This window comes from Chinchilla lanigera, unplaced genomic scaffold, assembly GCF_000276665.1.
Source record: "Chinchilla lanigera isolate Chin_1 unplaced genomic scaffold, ChiLan1.0 scaffold00092, whole genome shotgun sequence".
Taxonomy (NCBI): domain Eukaryota; kingdom Metazoa; phylum Chordata; class Mammalia; order Rodentia; family Chinchillidae; genus Chinchilla; species Chinchilla lanigera.
Window position 1 is genome coordinate 1,976,157 of NW_004955493.1, and position 23,275 is coordinate 1,999,431.

Genomic DNA, 23,275 nt, shown 5'->3' on the forward strand with positions numbered 1-23,275 from the left:
CAGTGCAAGCTGACACAGGCTCCTTTCCTGAGCCCAGCCGTCAGCCCGGGAGAGCCACATCTAGGACTCAGGAGCTCACTGCGGCCCGGAAAGGGCCCGGACCCGGAGACTCACCCTAGCCCTGCTTACTCCTCAGGGCCTCAGTTTCTTCACCTGAAAATCACTCTCAAGTCCCTTCCAGCAACATCACTTTTCTGAATCTACTGAGACTGACACGTAGAGCTCTGATTCTAAAAATGTATCATTCCCACTGGTTATAAAACCAGCCCATCTCCTACCAGTTCATGGGTCCAGGAGAGCAGGCCGTGCCTCACAGAACAGAGGGAGGTGTCGGCCGTTACACCCACAATGTTCCAGAGGAACGGCCCAGGATGCCATGTCCTGCGGCTCGCCAGTGGGCTGCTGCACACGCCAGACGCTACCGTGTTTACCCGCTAAGTTTCTCTGCATCCATTACAACAGAGCCAGAGCTCAGACAAGGGGAGGATTCTCAGGTACGAGCATCCAGGAGAAATAACGCGGGAACCCACAGTTCCCACCATGCTGAGAGCACGCTGCTGGGCATGTCCCTTCTCCAGTCCTTCTGGCACACGCCAGCACTTCAGAGCAACTGAGCCGGAGTGGACGGCACGAGGAGTGGAAGGCAAGGCCACGTGTGGTCACCTGGGCGGCCGTCAGTGCCCAGGGTGAACGGGAGGGAAAGGGCCAGGTGCCCCTGCTTCCCTGCCGGGCTGCTCTGCTCTCGTTCGATAGAAGCCACTGTCCCAACCATTTCTCCGAGATCTGTGTTGCTGCTGTGAGGTTAAGCAGGAAAGCACTCCGCACGCAGCCCGGCACACAGCGGTGCTCACTAAACGTCGCTCACCTTGACACACACCCGCTGCTCTTGTGAGGGGTCATGGGGAAACCTGGCTGCCTGCTTCTTGATTCCCACAGCCCAACTCCCTATGGGAGTCCCAGCTCTGATGCCCTGGGGGACCGGCCAGCCTCACAGCCGGGGGGACAGGGCAGGGTGAGAACCTCTCAGGGTCGGAAATTACTACGTAGCTCTGCTGCACTTGCCTCCGCTGAGATCTGAGTGTGGCCCATTCAAAAACAAAGGTCTGGCCAGTGCCGAGGGGGTGATGGCCACCTTCCCTGGGGGCCGGGATGAAAAGCCAAGGCGAGGTCCCAACGGTAAGGCCCACCCTGGAGAGGCTCCCAGAGCGCTTACGTTGCTGATGTACTCAAGCGGGGTGAGGCTGAAGGCAGGCAGCTCTTCCGTCAGGGTCTCTCCGATGCCGGCTGTGTTCCAGCTCTAGGAAGGAAGGAGAAGGCGTCAGCGCTGCAGCGGCCGGCAGCCCTGGAAGGTGCCATGAGGAAGGACGCGAAGACTGGTCTTCGCCACCGGACAGTCTGTAGTCAGAGCTGACCTCGGCAACTACCAGCACTCCGCAGCGCAGGCGCTGCTCCTCGCCGAGGCTCCGTGAAGCCCACCTCAGAGAAGGCAGTCTGCCTGTCTGTCTGCCTGTGTGTGTCTGTGTCTGAATTCCCGCAGACCCACCGAGCGGGACGCCTGCTCAGCCCAGCGACTCCCTGGACGGGCGCCGACCCCTCTTGCTTACCTCACTGAGAACGTGGAAAGAGGGTCCGGCACCCTCCGGTCTGAGTTTCTCTGCACGGTGAGGGTCACCAGTCACCACGGAAAAAGCTACTTGGTGCGGGCAGCTCTCCTGACCCTGGCTAAGGGGACAGGACACCTTACACTGCTCCAAGTCATCGTGGAAACCCTTCCCTTGGAGGGGCTCAGGAAGCCCCTCTGGGGCAGGACCACCAACCTGGGGAACCAGCACTACTCTGCCTCAGGCTAAAGCTACCGCTTTCATTTCGATCCATTTTGCGGCTCTATTTCTTAAGTGACTGGACTCAGAGGGACAAGGCGGGGAAGCGGGCGCCAGCAGCTCCCTCCGTGCGCTCTGTGCCTCTGCCCGGGAGGGCCTCAGCACCGGCACACAGCTCTTGGCACTTGAGGTGGAAATGTCTCCGGTGCTGCTGTGTGAGCTTCCCACGACGCTGTAAGTAGGGAAATCACCCAGACGTGTGTGCTTACAACTCCAGGCCGGCTTCCCCGCTCCAACCTGAGCTGCCCTCCGGCCAGCCTGGAAAACAAGGCCCTTTCCGGCTGGGCCCTGGGAGTGACCCCCGGGGCCCCCCTGGAGCTGCTCTCACAGCCGCCTGATGCAAGCTCTGCTTGCTTGAGCCTTTAAGCCACATTCCAGGAATGCAACGACCACACTTGTCCCCGGCTGCCGCCCAGGCTACGCCTGTCTCTCCCCACAGTGCCAACATGACTCCGTCCCCTTTTCTTCTCTGGGCACGAGATCTTTCCCCCCCACTCCTGCCCTGCCACCTTAGTGTCCTGGACTCCTTGTTCTTGCTTGAGGTTCCTCTTTCACTTCCAAGTGTCTCGTGCTTTTTTCCACTTCACTCCCGATTCACCGAGAAGGAACGCCCCAAGTATCTGCACTTACCCAGTACCTACGCTGCATCGTGTCTGCGGCTACGCTTTGCTGAGAAAGATACAAAGAAATGCCCGACTCGCTCCTTGTTCCCGAAGCTACTTGGGGAAGCAAGATCCCGGGACGCTCCTGCCTGGCTCGGCTCCACGTCTCCTAGCTGGTCATTCCCTCCCTCCTCCCTCTGCACACAGGCTTCCGCAGACAGACCTCAGCAGCGGACGCAAGGTTTTACACACCTCAGGGAGCCAGAGCTCAGGGGGACTAGACGAGGACTGGGCCCCCCCGAGGCAGGGGGGACGCAGAGGCAGAAACGGAGGAGGCGGACAGTTTCGAACATCCAGTGAGGGAAAGGTGTGTCCGTCAGCGGAAGAGACGCTGAGAGACAGAGACAGGGAGGGCAGACGAAGGGAAACCTTTAGCTCAAAGACACACAGAAGACACCTCAGTCAGTCTCACTGTGCGCAGCCAAGATCCTGACTCAAACATTTAAACTATGACGCTGATAAGACAACTGGAAATCTGAGCACTATGGATGACAGTAAGAGGCTATTTCTTCTCTCTTTTTTTAAGGGGTGGTTATGGTACTGTGCGCACGGTTAGAGTCCTTCTACATCAGAGGAGCAGTATACACGCAGCAGGTGGGCCAGGAGCTGACTATTGTGGGAGGGAGCGATGGAAGTACATGGATTCCTTACACTCTCTTTCCTTTAGGATGTGTGACAATTCCGGTAGTGAGAAGTCTGAAAAAGAGACTACACGACTGGCCCGGCGGGGAGAGCCCGGCTGGGAGAAGCCACATCAGAGCGCGGCTTTGTGAAGACGCCTGCAGCGCACCGCTCTGCTGAGGGAGAAGAAGAGCTCAGCAACAGCTCAGGGTGTTGAGAACTGGAACCGGGCACTGGCCGTGAAAAGAGATGGCAGACACACAGAAAGGGAGACAGTAACGGCCCGGTGGGTTCCCCGGCAGGCGGGGGTGCAGCCAGGAAGGGGAGACAGTGACAGGCAGAGGCCCAGAGCGTGGGGAAGAGCGATGGCCCCGTGGGACCGGGTGTGACGCCATGTGGAAGGACAGGAGCCAGGGCTGATGCAGGCGGCAGAGACCAGGTCACCGCTACCCACCCCGGAGATAAGCGCTGTGGGCTGCAGATCTGCGAGGGCTTTGCAGAGAGGCGGGAGCCGGCATCAGCAGGCGCTCAGGCCCGGGAGCCTGGGAAAGAGCAGGGCGGAAAAGAACCCAGAAAAAGGCCAGACAGTGCCCTGGATTAAGGAGAGGCTTAAACGCAGGCAAGAAAAGTGCACTTGGAGAGGACAATGGGGAGATGATGTGGCTTCTTTTTAACTGCACGAGGCTTACTGTAAATCTCTTTCAAGTGGGCTTTCCTGTCCATCTGTCACCAGGTGAAATGGGTAAATGTCAGTGATTTATTCTGAAATTGAATACAGTGTTGGTTTACAGTCTCACAACATAAAAGGACAATACAGTTCACCAGCAAATGTTGGAAAACAAGCATCTACTGGCCAGGGTTTCATTTCCAAATCCCCAGGACCCAAGTGTTTGCCTTTGTATTGTGTGGTGTGGGCTGGCGCCTAGGGGACTCCCTCTGGTCTTCAAAGCTGGCCACGGGTGTTCCCGGCGGCCGGCAGGGTTATGGGAAAGCCTGGCAGTGAAAGTAAGACCCCCGCAACCCAGGCGGACCTTGCTCGTGCGCTCTGGAACGCGGAAGTAGCGGTAAAGGCCAGGCAGAAAGCACTAACCCTGCTTAAATGCAGCACGAGGCCAAGTACCTGGGAAAATTAAGGTTTCAGAACTAGAGGTCGGTTTGTTAAGCTTTAACAAAATAAAAACAATAGGAGTCAATGAACCTGGAGGTAGGGGAGGAGAGATGACAGATACACGGAATGCAAATCTCCTCATCTCTCAAAACAAGTGAACTGATACTGATAACTGTCTAACATGGAAACGTGACTCATAAAAAGCAGTGATTCTAGAATCTTTTTCCCTTAATCTGAAGAGATCTTCTGTTTCTTTTGTGATAAAGACACAGTGATTTCCAGCCCAACAATTCCGTTGCTTTCATTTCGTTTCTCTTTCCTAGTTCAAAAATTTATATTGTACAGTTTGCTTTTTTAAAAGTAACATGTAATATAACTCCCTTTCTTCCTATGGATCTATCAGCTTTCAAGGTGTCTGAGTAGGCATGAAGTCGGGTTACTGAACCCCAAATGTTTACCCTGATTACTTCTAGATGGTGAAATTCTGAAAAGATTTGTTGCACTTTTTCTTTATACTTTCCAGAATATCTGAGCAAGGGAGGAAACTACGACTTACTCAGCACCCACTCTGTGGCTGGTGCTGTACTAAATTCTATCACACCAAACCTCATTTAATCGTCATCAGCTTACACGATGAGAGGTACTGCACTGTCGTGATAAAGACATGGAAGCAGAGATCACCGAAGAGGGAACAGTTTCCACCTTGCCGTCCGGCAGGCACCCATGTGTCTTAGAACAAGACACACCCATGTCTTGGGCTGTGCCCAAGAACTGAGCACTCGGTCCTCACGTCAGCCCCGCTGCAGCTCTCCTCCAGTCTTTCCCTCCCCTCCATGCTAGAAACGCAAGATCTGGTTGGAGTCCACCGCCTGGCATTTCACAGGGTCAAGATCACAAAATTTCAGGGTTAGAAAGAACCTCAAACTTCTGCAGGAAACTGAGTCATTTTACAGATGGAGACTCTGAGGCCCAGGGAGAGAATGAGATTTAGCCAAAATCACACAGTGGCCTGGACTCCTGGGCTGGTGCACTTTCTAGAAGGCAGCAGACAAGCAGAGCCTTGATGATTATGCCATGTAAGTCTTGCTGTTTCTGAAAAGGATCTCTTGGGGATTAAAGATCCACCACTGGATCCTTCCCAAAGAGTGGGATCCCAGTGGACCTGAGGAGCTGATAACGCAACCAACAGAGCTGTTCCACTCGGCAATCCGAAAGAAAAGTAAAGGGACTGGGAGCACAGAGCAAGTGGAGAACACAGGACTGCTAGGCAGCGCCTCAAAGAAGTGTCAGGACAGACAGAAAAGAGCAGAGCACACAAGGGAAGGATGTGAGGAGACCCCAAAACAGCGACACAGAAAGGCAGTGAGGAAGGGAAGTAGCCAAACCCTCCAAACCCCCCTCAAAAACAGACCCAAACCCTACGTGGTGCTGTGCTGAACAAAGCTCCAGGACCAACTCCCCAGGAACGTCTCCCGTGGCCCGAAAGCAACTCGACCTCAAAAGACAGCGCGCTGCTCCAACCAGCCTGACCTGCCAGCAGCACGGGCCCGACGCCCCGAGAGGGCCGGCTCCGCTCTCCCAGTGCAGAACGGAACCAAGCGGCACTAACGACGCCGGGACACGACCGGAAACGAGGCGCCCACGTAACCGCAAGTAGCAGGAGATTCGCGCTAAGCTATGACCGGAAAGGACACAGTGACTCCGTCGCCTGGACAGTAAGCAGGACCCGCCTGAAGTTTGCCGGGCAGGGACGGTTAAGGGTACGCTTCGAGAGGCCTGAGCATATGTGGGCCGGGGCCGGGGAAAGACCACTGCAGCTCAGCGGGAAACTCACGTCCATCTTGGAAACAAGCAGCAGCTGCTGTTTGATGCGCAGGAAGACGGAGTCGAAAGCCAGCTGGTGAGCCTGCTGGTTCAAGCGAGTCAGGGCGGCCCGGGAAGCAGCCAGCAGGCTGTGGTTACTGGACCCTTTCTCCTGAGAAAGAAAACGCAAAGGCAAGCTGTGAGGGCCTGAGCCCGCCAAGTGTCACAGGTCAAACGTGCGGGAAATTCACCGAGGTGAACAGTGAAGGGGATTCTATGTAACAGCGCGTGCACAACCAGGCCGTGCACCAGGCCTCCGAGAATCCAGCCGAATGGCAGATTCACATCCAAGAACGCTGAATCACAGAGCCCTGGAACATACACACACACATGTGCACGCATGCACATACACACACACAGACACCTTTTTTTAAAAAAAACAAAAAAACCATACTGAGGAGCCAACCCAAGGCCTCACACATGCTAGGCAACACTGCCACCGAGCTACAGCTCCAAGAATCTGTATTTTTCATTCAGTTTCCTGGGTGATTCTGATGCATCTGGGCTAATATGAGCACATGCGTTGGCAGGTTAGGAAGATGTTACTGTGACTATTCCTCAGGGACAGATGAGGAGGGAAAAAAAAGATCAGGAGCTTCCCATTAAAAACAAGAATAATGGGCTGGGCGTGGTGGCACAGGCCTGTAATCCCAGCACTCGGGAGGCTGAGGCAGGAGGGTCGTTGTGAGTTCCAGACCAGCCTAGGCTACAAAGTGAGCTCAAGGCCAGCCTGAACCGCATGGCGAGACCCTGTCTCAAAAAAGATTAAAAACAACAACAACAACAACAACAAGAATAATGGACACAGCCCTGACTCCCAGGGAGGTCAGGTCAACTGTACTCGGCTACAAGCCAGAGTATGTAGAGTCTGTGTAAGTCCCAAGGAACTGCAAACAGCCTGAGAAAATACAGAGATGGAAAATGTAACCTTAGTTTTCCTATAATAAATGAACTGATTACAACAGACATAAATCAGATTAGCAATAAAGATTAACAGAGCTGCTTTAACTTAATCTCAGAAGCATGGATGAATGAGCTCACAGAATTGCTTCAAGAAATGCCTGTGGTGATCAAATGCAGCCATCTGGAAGGCCAAGAGGCAGAGCGGGGAGACCCTGAGAGGGCAACCTGGAGCCTCAGATACGTCCAAGCTCTCAGCACCGTTCACCACCAGAGCTCCAGGCTGGTCAGAACTAGACTGCCTTTGCTGCTGTGGGAACAGCAACGCCTCCCCCAACACAGTGAGCGCGGAACCAAACTAGGGAGCAGGGGAAGCTTCTGGAACAGACGCCTGCGGCCTGCTTACAACCCTGGGGGCCATTCCCAGGGAGCTGTGTGACTCATCCCATTCACTGTGAAGTTCTCTGTGCCTGGACCTTGGAGGTCCCAAAGTTCAAAGTCAAACGCACCTTTACAGGCAAAAAACAGACTTTAAAGAACAGAACAGGAGGAGACAATTACCCGCAAGTCTGCACGTCTCCTATGGGGGAGCTGCATCACAGCAGGTGCTGGTGCCTCTCCACCCTCCACCAGGGAAGGGGTGACCTCTCCCCTTTTATGGGGTCGGCCTGCCTGCGGCCAGTATCTATTTGGTCCCCTGTCTGCCACTCAGTAAAGCGATTCTTGCTGCACAGAGGCCAAGGGCTGCCCGTTCACCCACCCTATGGGCAAATTTAATGGTAGACTGAAGTGCAGCAAGGCCTTCTGACCACAGGTCTAAAAGCCACGTTCTCCAACCTGGCTTTACCAGAATAAAAACCCATCTACCCAAGGCTTCCAGCGACACCGCAATGGGTTTATAGATTGTTAGTTCCTTAAAATCCCAACGTAAATGAGAGAAGTGGCAGCAGGGCACACCGTAGCCGAGGGCCCACACAGAGCCAGCAGACTTGGAACCTGGAGAGGGCGAGTGACAAAGAAAAAGCTGGTGTCTGCAAGAATGCCACCTGGCTGGTCTCATACCTTGAGGGTATAAAGTATTTCCATTAAGCCGGCATATTCAGCAGGGTTATCTTTCTGCAGGTAGTTGTATTCCTGCCACGGGTTCCTGGCAGTGCTCTTCTTGTCTGTCAAGATGCTCTCCTGAAAGCCTGCCAGGCTGCGAGGGCTGTAGGAGTCAGACAGGTACTTCCCAGCTGTGGACAAAATCCTGCAAGGAAAGGGTAACTGTGACGCCCCGAGCTGTTCGCAGGAAGCTTCCTCCTGAAGCAGTCACATTTCTCCTTACTAGCGCTTACTAGCGCACAGGACGGCCTCGTGAGGCCGGCTGGCAATGGCGGTACCTTCGGTCATCCAGGAGGAGCTGGGCCCCAGTGCCCAGTGAGAGCAGGCGTCTTCGTTGTCTAACGCTCTGCCTCAGAAGCTGCCGCCTCACTGACAGGGCAGCCAGCACACCCAGGGGCAGCTCCCCTACCACCATCCGGAGCCCTGTGCACGGTCTGTTAGACTTTCTGGCCACACCAGCATCACCGTGTGGAACCGTCAGATGCCAGGGGAGCCACCGGCACCACAGTTACAAAGACGCTGGGCTCGGCAGCGTCTAGCTGGTCCCTGGGGAACAGCGAGGCTGGCACACCCTTCCCCACGGCTGCACCTACCCTACGTGATGGGCTGCCCGGTGCTGCTGTCCAGCAGCACTGCGAAGTTTACTGCTGCGTCACGGGTGCGGAGAGCTCCAGCGAAAGCAGCTGGGCTTCCAGAAAGACCAACGCCTCGCGGAGGGTCCCTGCTCATCCCTGCTACCTGCTTGGGTCGCCGAGTCTCCACCTTCAGGAGAAGCGATGACCACGCCCATGCTGTGTGGAAAGCCCTCCACTCTCCTCCCCGAGCTCCCTTTCACCCTTCGCTCTCCACGTTCCCACATGCCCGGGGTCACAGAAGAGCGAGGCATCACAACAAGCCCAGGTGCGACTCACTCCCCGACGCCTCCTTTCCGAATTTCTTAGGAGCCAAACTGCTTTGGGCGCAGCCGTTTCCCAGCAGTGCTCCCTCTTTCAAAGGAACGCCTGCACTTGTGAACGGACCCCAGGGACACGGACTCCCTCCAAAACCACTGCCGGCACGGGCAGCTCCCCACCTCTGCCGCGCAGCTCGTCTCAGTTCTGCCCACTGCTTACGCTTCCTGCTGCTTCTGCCTGTCAGACTATGGACCGTCCCCGCCACCAGGTTCTCTCCGTGTTGTAGGAAGTCCTCCGGGGCCTCCTGTCCCTCACCCTTCCACACTCATTCACCAGTCCTCCGAAGTGTTAGAAGAGTGACCTTTTCAAAAGACAAGTCTGATTCCACCAAAGACACCTGGTACCCAGGATAACACTAAAACCTCGGTGAGGCACGCAGGTGCCCCATCCCTGGAGCCCCCAAATGTGCTGACAAGCATGCCCTACCCCTCCAACTGCCACCAGCCTCACCCCCACCCAGGGCCTTCCACACTGGCACAACCCGCTCACGGGCACTCTCCACCAACGTGGCCCCCTCTCTGTGCACCTGGGGAAACTGCTTCTCCTTCAGGACTGGTCCCTAAGCATCCCTGTCCACCACACCTTCCCCAGTGCCTGGATTGGGCGCTCGGTCCCTAGCTCCCATCAGCCCCTGCCTCTGCTACGCACACAGCACGTGCTGTCTCGTTTCACCCCCACCAGATCATGGGCACAAAACAGAGCATTCTGCGTCCTTCAGCTCCTGGCACCCAGCATGGTGCCTGGCACACAGCAGACACTCAGTGAAAGTTACTGAATGACCAGTGACCCTGGGCCGAGTGACCAGAAAGTCAGGCGAACCTAACCACGGTCTCTGAGGAGTCAGCTCTCCTTTGGGGCTACTGCAATAGGTGCTTCATCTCAGGCAGCTTGACCCGCGCCCCCCCGCCCTGCATCACCTTGCCCTCCAAGCTGAAGAGAGCTAGCTATGTCGGCAGTGTTCTGAACAGCAGACGCTGCAATTTAAAATGTCAGAATAAATACAACTCCAACCGCAAAAAACTAATGGCATCTTTTCCTAGCACCCTTTTCATTCAGACATCACTAGTGACCTGGTCACTAGTATCTGATCTCTTATGACAGGTATTGACCAGTATTATGAACTAAACCTCACGGAGCACTTGATTTCTTTTCAAGAAATGCTTTCTTATTACAGGAAAAGGCTCTAAGTCAGGATGAGGCTATCACATGGGGAAGCACAGTCCTCGCCCTCGCAAAGCTCTGAGATTAGTGGAGGAGCTCAGCACGTGCCACCGTGCTAACCACTGCGCCAGGAGAATGCGGGTGGGGCGTCCCGAGGTGGCATGTTTCCATCCACCTGTGTCCTCAACTTGTTTCCCTTTAAAGACAAGTTATTACCCAGTCCTCAGCCTTGGGACTTGTACACTATACTGGATTCCTCAATCTGTCTATCTGAACCGTCCTACCCAGACCTTCTCCCGGTAAAAGATGCTCCTTGACTTCTAATGATGAAGACTTTTACATCACTATGTCCAAAATGCCTCTGATACACCCAGCCTACTGGACATCCCAGCTCAGCAACGCAGCGCACTGCAGATCACTGGGGGTTCTGGCCCTCGAGTTTGCAGAGGCTGACTGGGAGCTGTGGCTCAGCGTCTGAGAGAGGACTGCGCCCCAGAAATCACTCGCCTAGGAAAGATAAAAAATTCCAAATTCAAAGCATGGTTTCTCCTGAATGTGCACCCCTTTTGTACCATCACCAAGCTCAAAAGCTATCAGCAGAGCCATCCTAAGTCAGTGACTGCTCATACCAGTGTTCCGAAGTTAAGAGCCGGGCACCACGGAGCGCAGGGGAGCCTGGCAGCCTCCCCGGAACTCGCCCAAGGCGCCCAGCCACATCTCAGATGACCCAACCCAGCCCTGCTTCACTCAGCCCACACATCACACAACGATCCCCTCCCGCACGGGCGCGGTCTTAGGGACCCGGTGCCCAGCGCCAGTCTTATCACTAAAGCACTGCGGCATCCGAAGCAGCTGCCAGTGGGGACTGGTCCCGGGAGTGTGGGCTCCACAGGTGACACTGACGGGGAGATAAGCTCTACGGTGGCCGCGGCCGCGGCCGCCACACATGCTACGCAGCCTCCCGGATGGGGACACGGATGGCGGCTGTCCCGCTCCAGACACAGTGCCTCCGGGATGACATCGCCGCTTCAGGGGCTGTCTGGGATACACTCAGGCTGCTCCTGTCTGCCAAAGCAGGGCCCGGCCTTCTCTCTGGACTGTAAAAAGCAGTTAGAGGCTCCTTCTTCACCCACGACGGCCCCACTCGCCTTCCTAACCAGATCTGTGCTTACCCTTTGGAAGGTAACAAAAAAAATTAAGGAAAATCTGCATTTCTTGATGAGAACAGATGTCTGATAAACAGCACACTTACGGACCCGGACACCTGAGGTTGTACCAAGCTTCAAACCAGCGCCTCAGACAGTTATCCCTGCAAACGATTTTTTAACTTAGAAGAAATTCCCTGCACCACAGCTGATGCCTCAGCATCCCTTTATCTACAAAAATGGAGGATTAAGGAGTCAGTTCACGTAACGTCCTCCATGTTAGAGCTCAGTAAGTGTTATGGGGGGCGGTGCATCCCTGTAATCTCAGCACTTTGGGAGCCCGAGGCAGGAGAAACCCAAGTTCAATCCCAGCCTGGGCAACTCAGCAACTAAGCAAGACTATTTTAAAATAAAGGGGGGTGGGTAGGGCACAGTGGTTCAGTGCAAAGGGTCTGGAGTCAATCTAATTAGTAAATAAATTTAAAAAGTGGGAAGTGAGGAGACTGGTGACAATATTATTCCTGGGGGAGAAGGATTTTCAGGGTTTATTTTGAATACTTGTGAATTATTTTGACTTTTAAATGAGCAACCACTGTGATTATGAAAATAACATGCTACACAGCTTTCTTTTAACTATGCGAGTGCTACAGTTGTACCTCTTCCCAAGAGCCCCGTGACTAACCCAGACCTGCCCCGCCAGCGGGTTCTTCTCACTGTGCACGTGCGTGCGTGTGTGTGTGTGTGTGTGTGTGTGTGTGTGTGTATGTGCGCGCGCATGCGCGCGAGTGGCAGTGCCACTACCCCGTTCACATTCTTCACACAACCCACTGTGTGCCTGTGCTGCTTTGGTTTTAGTCACCCCAGGGAGTCACTCATTTCTGTGCTGGGCCTTTCGGGAGTTATGAAAAGTGACAGCTGCTCCTACTGTCTTGTGCTGCAAGACTCTGTCCACAAAGGTAACGAAATATCTTGGATCTGAAAGACAGACCCTGGGTTCAAGAATGCAGGCAGGCACACAGCTGCGACGAGAACAGTCCACAGAAAGCGCAGACTCTGAGCCGGTCCCCTTCCTCAGCAGCACGTCCTCCCTCCCATCCTGTACCCACGGAGCCTCAGCTTTCATTTCACTGGGACTAAAACAATTCCACCCTTTGGAGAATACTTTAGGACAAAGAATCATCAAAGAAAAAGGTTAAAGAACCACTGCCAAACTGGGCACGGTGGCAAGCTGGGCACGGCAGTGCACGCCTGTAATCCCAGCACTTGGGAGGCTGAGGCAGGAGGATCACCACGTATTTAAGGACAGCCTGAACTACACAGTGAGACCCTGTCTCAAAAAAACAAAAACAACAACAAACTGGGCATGCCAGCACACTCCATGTAATTCCAGCTCCATGGGAGCCTGAAGCAAGAAGATCTAAGTTTGAGCTCAACCTGGGCTATTTAGCAACTTGGCTCAAAAATTTTGTATTGAACTTTATTGGTGCACTTAAATTTTTTTTATTTTATTGGTACATTTTAGATACACATAATAACATTCATCATAGGGAACTTGTACCTGTACATGACACATCTTGCTTCTTTTTTTCTCACTCCCCTCCCCTCCCTTCAACACCCCTCCCTTCAACTCTCCTTCCTCTCCTTCTTTACGAAGTTTTCCTTCTATTTTTTCTTCTTGTCCCTTCCTTCTTTCCCCTCCCCCACTCCCTTGTTCCCCATTTGAACATTTTCTTCCGGTCTCACAATATCTACTATACATTTTGGTTCTTCTTACACTTTCAGTTTCTCACAGCAGAGAAATAATGTAGTATTTAAACGTGTGTTTGATTTATTCCACTTGAGAGGATGGTCTGAAGGGGCCTCCATTTAGCTAGAAATGTCTCAAGCTTACCCTTGTTTACAACAGAGCAGTATTCCATTGTATAAAAAACCCGTATCTTCTTTATCCATTCCTCGGTTGATGGGCTATTGGGTTGTTTCCAATATTTAGCTATTACAAACCGTGTTGCTATAAACATGGGTATGCATATATCACAGTAGAACGATGCTTTTAATTCTACCAGGAAGATACCCAGAAGGGGAATAGCTGGGTCAGATGGAACCTCTAACTTTAGTTTTTTGAGGAATCTCCACACTGGTTTCCACAGTGGCTGCACCAGTCTACACTCCCACCAGCAGTGGAGAAGGGTTCCTTTTCCCCACAGCCCCCAGCATTTGTTACTGTTGACTTCTTGATGGTAGCCATTCTTTCTGCAGCGAGATGGAATCTTAGTGTTGTTTTAATTAGCATCTCTAAGTGACCAATGATGTTGAACATTTTTTCATATATTTACTTGTTATTTCTGCTTCTTCATATGAGAAGTGTCTATTCATTTCAGATGCCCACTTTGGATTACGTTTTTAAATCTGGGGGGGTCCTAATTTTTTGAGGTCTTTATATATTCTAGATATTAGTCCTTGGAGGAACAGCTGGCAAACATATTTTCCTACACTGTGGGTTGCCTCTTTACTCTGTGGGTGGTTTCTCTTGCCGTGCAAAAGCTTTTTAGTAAGATGAGATCCCAGTTGTTGATTCTTTGTACTAGTTCCTGTGAAACTGGGTTTTGTTCATGAAATCTTTGCCTATACCAATGTCCTCAAGAGTAATACCTACTCTATCTTCCAGGAAATTTACTGTTTCTGTTTTAATGTTTAGATGTCTGATTCATTTAGACTTTAGCGCATGGTGATAGACATGGGTCTAGTTTTAGTCTTGGCATGTGGAAAGCCAGTTTTTCCAACACCATTTATTAAAGAGGCTGTCTTTCTTCCGGTGAACGTGTTTGGCCCTTCTGTCAAAGATGAGGTGGGTGAGTGTGTCTGCAGCTGTTTCTACATCTTCTAAACTGTTCCACTGATTTTCCAGTCTTTTACCTTTTTTTTTTCTTTTTTGCCAGTACCATGCTATTTTTATCACATTAGATGCAGAGGATAATTTCAAGTCAGGGGTTGTGATGCCCCCTGTGCCTTGCCTTTGTCCTGGCTCAAAATTTTTAAGTAAAAAAATTTTTAAAAGACTGGGATGTAACTCAATGCTAAAGCTCTGGGTTCAAGCCCCAGTACACAACAACGAAAGACCACTGCTAGCTCAGTCCCTAAGGGACAGAGACAGCTGTACTAACGGAATGAAGGACTTAGCTAAAAGAAGTTATCTGGGAGGAGCAGCCTCTGAGGGGAAAGACTATCTAAGCGGGGCCAAGTCAAGGCAGCACAAAAGCCCTCGCAGTATCAGAGGAAAGAAAGGGGATAGAACGAACTTTTCCTAGAGCAGTGCCGAAACTCCTCCCTGACACGCACCGCTCAGCGGCACGGAGCTCTGCCGCGGGACCAGGCAGGCGGTCTGGGTTAATCCCCGTGCCGTGGGACGGGTGCGACTGTAACACCACTTCTGCGGGGACGTGGACTCAGAGCTCAGTGACCGGTTTAGGACAGTCAGCAGGGGCTCAGCCCGCTCAGCATTTTGGAACAACGTGTCCTGTTTCCTCCTTTTGGCTGAGACCTCCGCAGCAAACCAAAACCACGTGACCACTACCAAACAGGACAGGCCGTGCCCTTTCCAGAGACTCAATAAACGTTTAATGGTGACAGTAATGACACCCTGTCTCCAGGTACAGGCAGTCCTTGAGCCCTTGCAGATTTGGCCACCTGCTGCCGCTGCTATCGTGTGTACCTGACTGTGTTCCTCCCAACCAAGAGCCAGGGGGCTGGAGGACACGGACACCGACTCCTACCTGTTTGCGAGCTGCTGTTCAAAGTCTCCACACTGCCTCAGGAGCTCCCCACAGGTGGCTATTATCCTGAACAAAACGAAATGCACTTCAAGTTCAAGTACCGGGAATGTCAACATTTACAGGGCAAACATTGTCTCATTCATAAAAATGCTAACTATTTGCTCCTTTTGGTAGTGCTGGGCTCTGGGAAAGTGGCTGACCATTTGTTGGCCCAGCTGAAATGTTTTACCAATTACTAATTAGTGGACAAGATCCCTCCCAGTATCTTCCACGTCACTAGCATCGCCGCTATGAATCGTAAGTGTATCTATCACCACCTCAAATAATTTTACATTTCCAAAATAGTGAGTTTTATCTTTGAGAAAATGGGTTGGAAATACTTTGTATCTAAATTTTAAAATCAACATTTACTATTTAATATCTGCTAGATGCCTATTTGTGAGGCATAAAAAACTGTTTTGATACTAGAATTCTATCTGTCCCTCCGGTCACATGAAAGGCAGAAGACTAATCCATTTGTTTCTCAGGAAAAAGCCTCAATGATGCATCACATCTACACTTAATAATTCTTTCATTTTCAAGTAGTTTTATGCCAGGAGTCAAACTCCAGCTACCGAGTCCTTCAACACCAAGCTCATAATGTCAGGACAAATCCAAGGATTAAAAATATCTTAAGCCTAGTTAACTTTTAACTTTCTTTAAAAATGCCTGTCATCACCAGGGTATCTAGGCATTCCATCATAAGAAAGGTTTATGAGAAAGTAAAATATTCCACTCACTCAGAAACAACACACGTGCTTGTGCAGAATACTGCCTGCCGTGCCAAATCACTACAGACGACGGAGCGTGTGCTTAGCACCGACCGCTCTGAAACATTTTATGAGCACAGGGCTGTTTTGGTGTTTCACTCTTATTGATGGTGGATCTGGCTTTTTGTTTAGTGGTTTGTTTTTAGAGTCTAGAGGATTAGCTTTTTTAAAAAGCAGTGAAGGAGAAAAATGACTGCCTTGTAAACACATCTATTATCTTTCCACTGTGCTTACAACACGAGGCGCTCCAGGGTTAACCTGCAAGCCCCACATTACCTGATGGAGTTCTGAAAAGCCGTCCAGTCTTCTTGGAAAAGGGCGTTGGGAGGAATATCATCCAGTTTGCATTTCTTTCGTACTGACTGGAGAGCATTGGTGAAATCAGACACATACCTAGGGAGAAAGGGAAAACACGACAGGAGTGTCATATAAACTCTATTCTAAAGACACCTGGAATTCACAGCTTTAGACAAATCACCGGTGACTTTGAGAATGTCCTTCCGGCCATGGGGTGAGACTGTGTACAAATCTCTGACCAAAGAAAGGTCTCTTTATGAGGCAAGACCGTCTCAGTCACCTGCAGGGTAGCTGGAAGAGCTGCTCAAGACAAAGCAGAAAGGGACAGCCAGGAAGACAACTGCAATGACCGGGTGAGACATGATTCAGGTAAATCACCCCCTTATCCCAACAAGCGCGTTTCTTTGGAAGCAGGTTTGAAGGATTTTTTAAAAATACATGGCCCCACTGTTAATAACAGATTGAGGCCTGGGACACCGAAAGGCAGCTGACTGATACCAGGGTACTCTGAATTTCAGCCAGGGTACTTGAACTACAGCTCACAGACAGAAGGGCACAACACTATTAGCACAAGAGCACACCAGGAGAGCCTCACGCAGACGGCTACCTGCTCCTGCTGTCCGCACAGATTTCCCCCCGGCTCACCGGCCCCCGAGTAAGCAGCTTACTGGGGGTGTGTGTGTGTTTAAGGTGTGTTGCTACTGGGGACTAGTAGCTCTGCGGGAACAAGGCCTGTGCCACCGTAGCTTACTGCTGTATCCCCAGGAACCAGCACGTGAAGGAAATCACCCCAAGTGGACGACAGACTTGCCACGTAGCCCTGGGCAAGGGCTTCACCGCCTCTGGTCTCAGCCACGTTTTTAAAATGGACTTAATGATGTCTTTTGTATGACTGCATAAGTTGTTGGGGATAATAAAACTGCCTAACCGAAAACTCCTCAGAACATGAACAATCAGTGCACGTCCTTGGGAGGGTGTGATGAGGGAGACGGAGGAGGCATCGTGTCCTCCGAAAGCTGAGAAACCTGCAAGATCTGGGAGTGTAACGAGCTTTATTTCTCTCGCTTCCTATACCCAAAGCTCCAAATGCGGAAAGCAGAACATGATGACCCAGGGCCTAAAAAGTGTGTGTAGTGGAAAGAAAGACCACTCAAAGGGCCAAACGGGAGAGACTTCCTCAGGCCACTCCAGGAGCTGCACCCTTTGCAAAGGCTTTGCCGCAGAAAGCCACACAAGCAAACCCCGGCAGCACCCTCCCTGCTGCAGGAGACAGGCGACAGCGTCCCCGGGAGTCCGCTGTCTGGGGGAGGTGGGGAGGCCTAAGGACAGGCTGGCGAGGCAATGGTAAGGAGCACGACTTGGCTTTAACCGTGCGAGGCTGAACAACTGCGTCCGCAACCGGGCAGGGCAGGAAGTGTGCGTAAGACCAATACGCACCCAGCGACCCCAGGCCCCGCAGGGGCTCCCAGCACAGAGCTCGCTGGGAAGAGGGCAGGGGTGTTTCATGACCCTCCAGCCCGGAATTCAAAAGGGGTTCATCATGAAATCGCAGATAAAAGTGCAGCTCTTATCACGCCGTTCTGTCCTCTGTCTGGTTTCCAAGCATCTACCGCATGAGGGTCGCTGTGCTAGAGACTTCATCACATGCTTCACTTAATGTTCACAGCCCCCAGGTAAAGGACATTAGCACCAGTGACTCAGGGAGCGGCGACCTGCCCAAGGCCCTGACGAATGAGGCCAGCGCCAGCCCGACCCCAGACCGCTCCAACTCCGGAGCCTTCACGTGCACCGCTGCGCAACCCTCTGACTGCAAGCACCCCGTCGGCTGCGTCTCCCCCGGCTCCACTCAGGCCAGTCTGCTCCACCCTCCCCACCCCAGCCTCTGGCCAAGCCCTGCTCAGCACCGAGCAATCTCCCACCCGCTCAGCTTACCTTCCCCGGCTGATTTTATAAACATGAGCTGTTTTGCTGACTTCCAAATCACCCCTTCAAGAGAGGATGACCTGACTCCTCCACAGACCCTAATATATTTGAATTTTTAGTGTGGATCTGTATTACTTGTAAACAAAGTAATCAGAATAGTGGACACAAGAACTAACAAGGGCTCTGAGAGATGGCAGACAGAGACAGGGACAGCCCTAAGGATGCTCAAAGCCAGGGCTGCCTGTAATTGCAGAGCTCTGAGGCAGAGGCAAGAGGGCCATGAGCTCAAGCCCAGCCTGAGCAACTGAGAGTTAGTGAGATGCACAATAAAAAAGATAAAGTAAAAAGGCCTGAGGATGTAGTTCAGCCAAAGGCCCTGGGTTCGATCCCTGTACTGAAATTAAAAAAAGGAAGTTCCAGAGCTCACCTTTCCTAGTGGAGAGCTGTGAGGCATACAGCTGGTAGACAGACAGAAATCTTCCTACGAGTTTACAGAACTAGCAGAACTACAATTAGCAAGATGTTCAAAACTCGTTCCTTTCAAGAAGATTGAAAGCGGATGTCTTTTTCACATAGGGGGATTATTTCTAAAAGCATTACTTCTGCTATTTTATAATAAAATGTCTAGATCTCAAGAAAAAAATGGCTTTTATTTTAAAAAATGTTGATGGCAGAGAAAGAGGTGAAACGATTTGAGCCGGCTTGCTGCTGACGCTTGTCCTCCCACAGAGACACACCTGAGCTCACTGCTCAGACCCCAGCCTTAGTGCGGCTCCCTCCCAGCTCCCCAGGTGGGAGCCACAGCGGTGCCGCAGAGCTCTGGGCCCAGCAGCCCTCACAAGCTGCAGGCGGAAGCTGCTACTCCTGGAATGACAAGCGCTCCCTAAACCTCCCACAGCAAAACAGCATTAGTTCAATAAAAGGGAGTTCTTGAGACCCGGCAGCTCCACTGTGGAACAAACTCCCAGAGGGAGGCCCCTTGGAGAGCATAAGAATGTACTTGTCTGTAAGCCAGAAACTGGAGCACACAATCTCCTGAGGCCCTCGCACCTCAGTTATGCCGGCCAGAGAAGCCAGCCTTACACTGCTGTCCTCTTTCTGACAAAATGTATTTTAACTTTCTTTTCTTTTTCTTTCCTCTCTGTAACTGTATGTATGTATGTACGCATGCATGCATTTGGCTCTGGGGATTGAACCCAGGTCCTCACGCATGCTAAGAACACATTCTACTACTGAACCACACGGCTAAGTCCTTCCCTAATGCCTTTATTGCGGTACACTGCAATTCACACACTACACAATGCATCTCTTTAAAAGAATGTTTCTCGGCGCTGGAGATTTAGCTCAGCGGCACAGCACCTGCCTGGCAAGCGCAAAGTCATGAGTTCGATTCCCGGTACCGGAAACAAGCCAAAAACAAAAAACAAACAAACAAAAAAATAAATAAAAGAATGTTTCTCAGGAGTTTTTAGAGTATTCCCAGAATTGTATAACCATCATCGTAACCAGAACATTTTCATCATCCCAAGAAGAAACCTACATTCTTTAACAGTCACCGTCCTCCTCTAAACTCCCCCGCCGCCAGGCAAACACGAGGCTTTCCTCCCCCCATCTGTAGATGTGCCAGCCCTGCACACTTATAGATGGAATGATACAACATATGGTCTTTCTTTTACTTAGCATGATGTTTACATTGGTTTTTAATTCATATTTTAATAACAAAAAAATACAAATGCATGCTTATTGATTTAAAAAATAAAAAATAACCAAGAAAGGAGCTGGAGGTGCAGCTCAGTGGTAGGCACTTGCCTAGCATGCACCAGTCCCTGGGTTCAGTCCCCAGGACTGCCAAAAAAGAAAGAAAGAAAGAAAGAAAAGACAAGACAGCGTCCCTATGACTACCATTCCAGTCCTCCTTCATCTCTCTAAAGAGAACTACTGTTATAAGTGTACTGCCTAACCAAGGGTTCAACAATTTTTTTTTCTGTTAAAAGTCCAGATAGTAAAAATTTTTGAAGTTCAAGTCTGTGCTCCTTTCATGATTAGAAGGGAGTCAAAGGACACAGCTAAGGGAATGAGGATGGCTGTGTTCAAATGAAACTTTATTTACAAAAACAGACGGCAGACAGACATGATGGTACACACTTGTAATCCCAAAACTCTGGGAGGCTACAAGAGTATCCCAAGTTTGAGCTCAACCTGCCTGGGCAACATAGCAACTTAGTGAGATCTTGTCTTAAAAAAAGGCTGGGGATGTAGCTCTGTGTGAAGGCCCTGGGTTTACTCCCCAGTACCAGGGAAAAAAATGAAAAAGTAAAAATAGATGGCAGGCCAGATGTAACCTATGAGCTATAGTTTGTCCACAACTATTCATTTTAAAGCATGAAAAAAAAAGACCTACAATAGAGTCAGCATTCCTAGTTTTTTCGTTTTATTGAAAAATAATCACACCCGTTGATTCACACACCGTCTACGGCTATTTCTGTGCTATAGAGGTCTCTATTACAATAGATACCACAGGGCCCATGGAGTCTAAAGTTCCATCCAGCCTCGAGCAGAAAAGGTGTGCAGAAAAAGTTGGCTGAACTCTGCTATAGCAAATGTACTGTAGCTTTTGCACATTCTTTCTACATAGTATCTGATACTGCAATGTGCTTTTCCCCGCTTGACCGCGTTTTTCAGATCTAGCCATGTGCGTACGCATAGCTCTAACCAACGCTTCCTACACAGCACCCGTCCCTGTGAGCTCACCACGGCACGGAGCCGCTGCCCAGAGGGCAGACGCGCTGGCTGCTCCAAACGCGCCCCTCCGCAACGGCGCGGCACGGGCGTCTGAGGAGCACCCTCTGGCCCCGGTGTGCTTCTCGGGGTTCCCACGCAGGAACAGGGCACGCACTGTCATGGGACAGACGGCCTGCAATGGGGCTGGCCCTTCCCGACGCCCCCAGGCTCACTTGGCAAAGACAGACTTCAGGGCTGTCAGCAGGCCGCACGTCCCCAGGCCGCTGGTGAATCTGGCACATCTGTCCACAGCTGCAGACGCCAGGCCAAAGAGCTTGCTCACGGAGTGGCTCAGCTCCTGCACACAGTCGATCACTTCCCCGTGCTCCTGGGCAGCAGAGGCACACAAGCAAGAGCCACATCAGACTCCAGAACCCCCGGCGACAACATGAAGATGGGGAGCCCTCCCAGTCCTCTCATCTGTGGTAAAACCACGAAACAGGGACATCAGAAACACTGTCCCCAGCCGGAGCAGTTCTTCTAGAGCCTGAGCTGAGGGAGGACGCTCTACACCGTCAGTGACACCTTGGAAACTAACTCCTGGCGGAAGAGAAGGACCAAAGTCTAGTTCACCCTCACACTTCTCACTTCTTTCCTCTTTTCCCGCGATTAGTAAGATGGTACTCTGCCCTCTGGCTCTTGAGGTAGGATTCACATCCCCGTATCATTCCCTCTCAAGAATGTAGTGGAAAGAAAAGGCTTCTTTCAGGGACGAGAATGGAGCTGGGGTAGAACAGACTCTCCAGGTGCCTCCCTAGGAGACGAGAAAGTGGTAAGGGGCAGCAGGTCTTAACCAGCAAGATCAACTCTTACGCGTCAACTCACTTCATGCTAGAAAGCTTTAATGACCTGAAAACAAAATACTACTTGAAACAGAAATGGCCTCCTGGTGCCTACACAGCCTGGTCCATGGAAGCTACGTTCCTGCACCTATTTCCGTAACTTTCTTAAACAAAACATCACCGAATAAGAAATTACTGAATCAAAGAAATAGGCAGTTTAGTGCACCTAAGCTGAAGGCTCTCGTTCTGCTAGATTTTTGTGGGGGATTTTCATTTTACATTTGGACTGCAAGACCCCATGAAGCATTTACAGTCCTCTCCCTCCTTTTTCCTGGTACTTGATCCTAGCGCCCAAGCAAGCCCCTGCCAGACTTGGCCAAGGGCCTGGCACGCAGAAGGCTTCCTACATGGGCAGGGGCAGTGTTACCAACGGCACGGCGCTGAGCTGGATGAGCAGATTTCTCTCCTCCATGTCACCGTACTTCAGCTGGTAGGGCTTGTAGGGACCATACACAGCATCCACCAGTTCCACAACTTTCACCACATTGTGCTCACCTGCGGGAACCAGAAACGTAAAACGGTAGTGAGCAAAGAATCTGCCATTGATTGCCGGAAAGCAACAGGCATGAGGAACTCCACCAGAATTTTCCAGGGGCAACTACATTTGCTTAATCTGCCTTTATCATTCATGGAAGCTTCTTCCACCATCACTGCAGTAAACCTTTGAATAAACTCAGGCTTTGAGCCTTGTTAGCTGAAAGTACTGTTATAGTCAACACCCTGTTTAACCCCACATCCCATCACAGTGAAGAATCCCTTCAAATGAACACTCTTCCCGGGGTCAGGCTGAAGAAGTGCTACAGAGAAAAGGCTCCCAGGACAGAGATTTTCCATTCAAGTATTCCTCAGACTTTAAAAAACAAGACTGCCCATATGTTGGGCCTCCAAAAATTTCTGTTCGATTACATACAAACTCAAAACATGTCAGCACCCAAAATGTAAATGCCCCTATTCCACAGCACAGCAACCCAGTGTAAGAGTTACCCCAAAGAAATCAACGTAAGAGTTACCCCAAAGCAATCAAAGTAAGAGTTACCCCAAAGCAATCAAAGTAAGAGTTACCCCAAAGCAATCAATGTAAGAGTTTCCCAAAGCAATCAAAGTAAGAGTTACCCCAAAGCAATCAATGTAAGAGTTACCCCAAAGCAATCAATGTAAGAGTTTCCCAAAGCAATCAATGTAAGAGTTACCCCAAAGCAATCAACGTAAGAGTTACCCCAAAGAGATCAGTGTAAGAGTTACCCCAAAGAAATCAACATAAGAGTTACCCCAAAGCAATAACGTAAGAGTTACCCCAAAGCAATCAACGTAAGAGTTACCCCAAAGAAATCAACGTAAAAGTTACCCCAAAGCAATCAACATAAGAGTTACCCCAAAGCAATCAACGTAAGAGTTACCCCAAAGAAATCAATGTAAGAGTACCCCAAAGAAATCAACGTAAGAGTTACCCCAAAGA

The 23,275-nt window shown here is 51.1% G+C and overlaps 1 protein-coding gene across 1 annotated transcript in view; it reads right to left on the reverse strand.

Annotated features, from left to right (window-relative positions):
* The window catches only part of Cog7 (component of oligomeric golgi complex 7), a gene marked incomplete in the record, with an annotated part of 64,064 nt that overhangs the window by 9,000 nt on the left and 31,789 nt on the right, over positions 1-23,275 (reverse strand). The window contains 7 exon segments of the mRNA XM_013504805.1: positions 1,214-1,297; positions 6,106-6,246; positions 8,097-8,283; positions 15,168-15,233; positions 16,253-16,369; positions 21,151-21,305; positions 22,187-22,314. Of these exon segments, the coding sequence (XP_013360259.1) occupies positions 1,214-1,297; positions 6,106-6,246; positions 8,097-8,283; positions 15,168-15,233; positions 16,253-16,369; positions 21,151-21,305; positions 22,187-22,314 (878 nt within the window).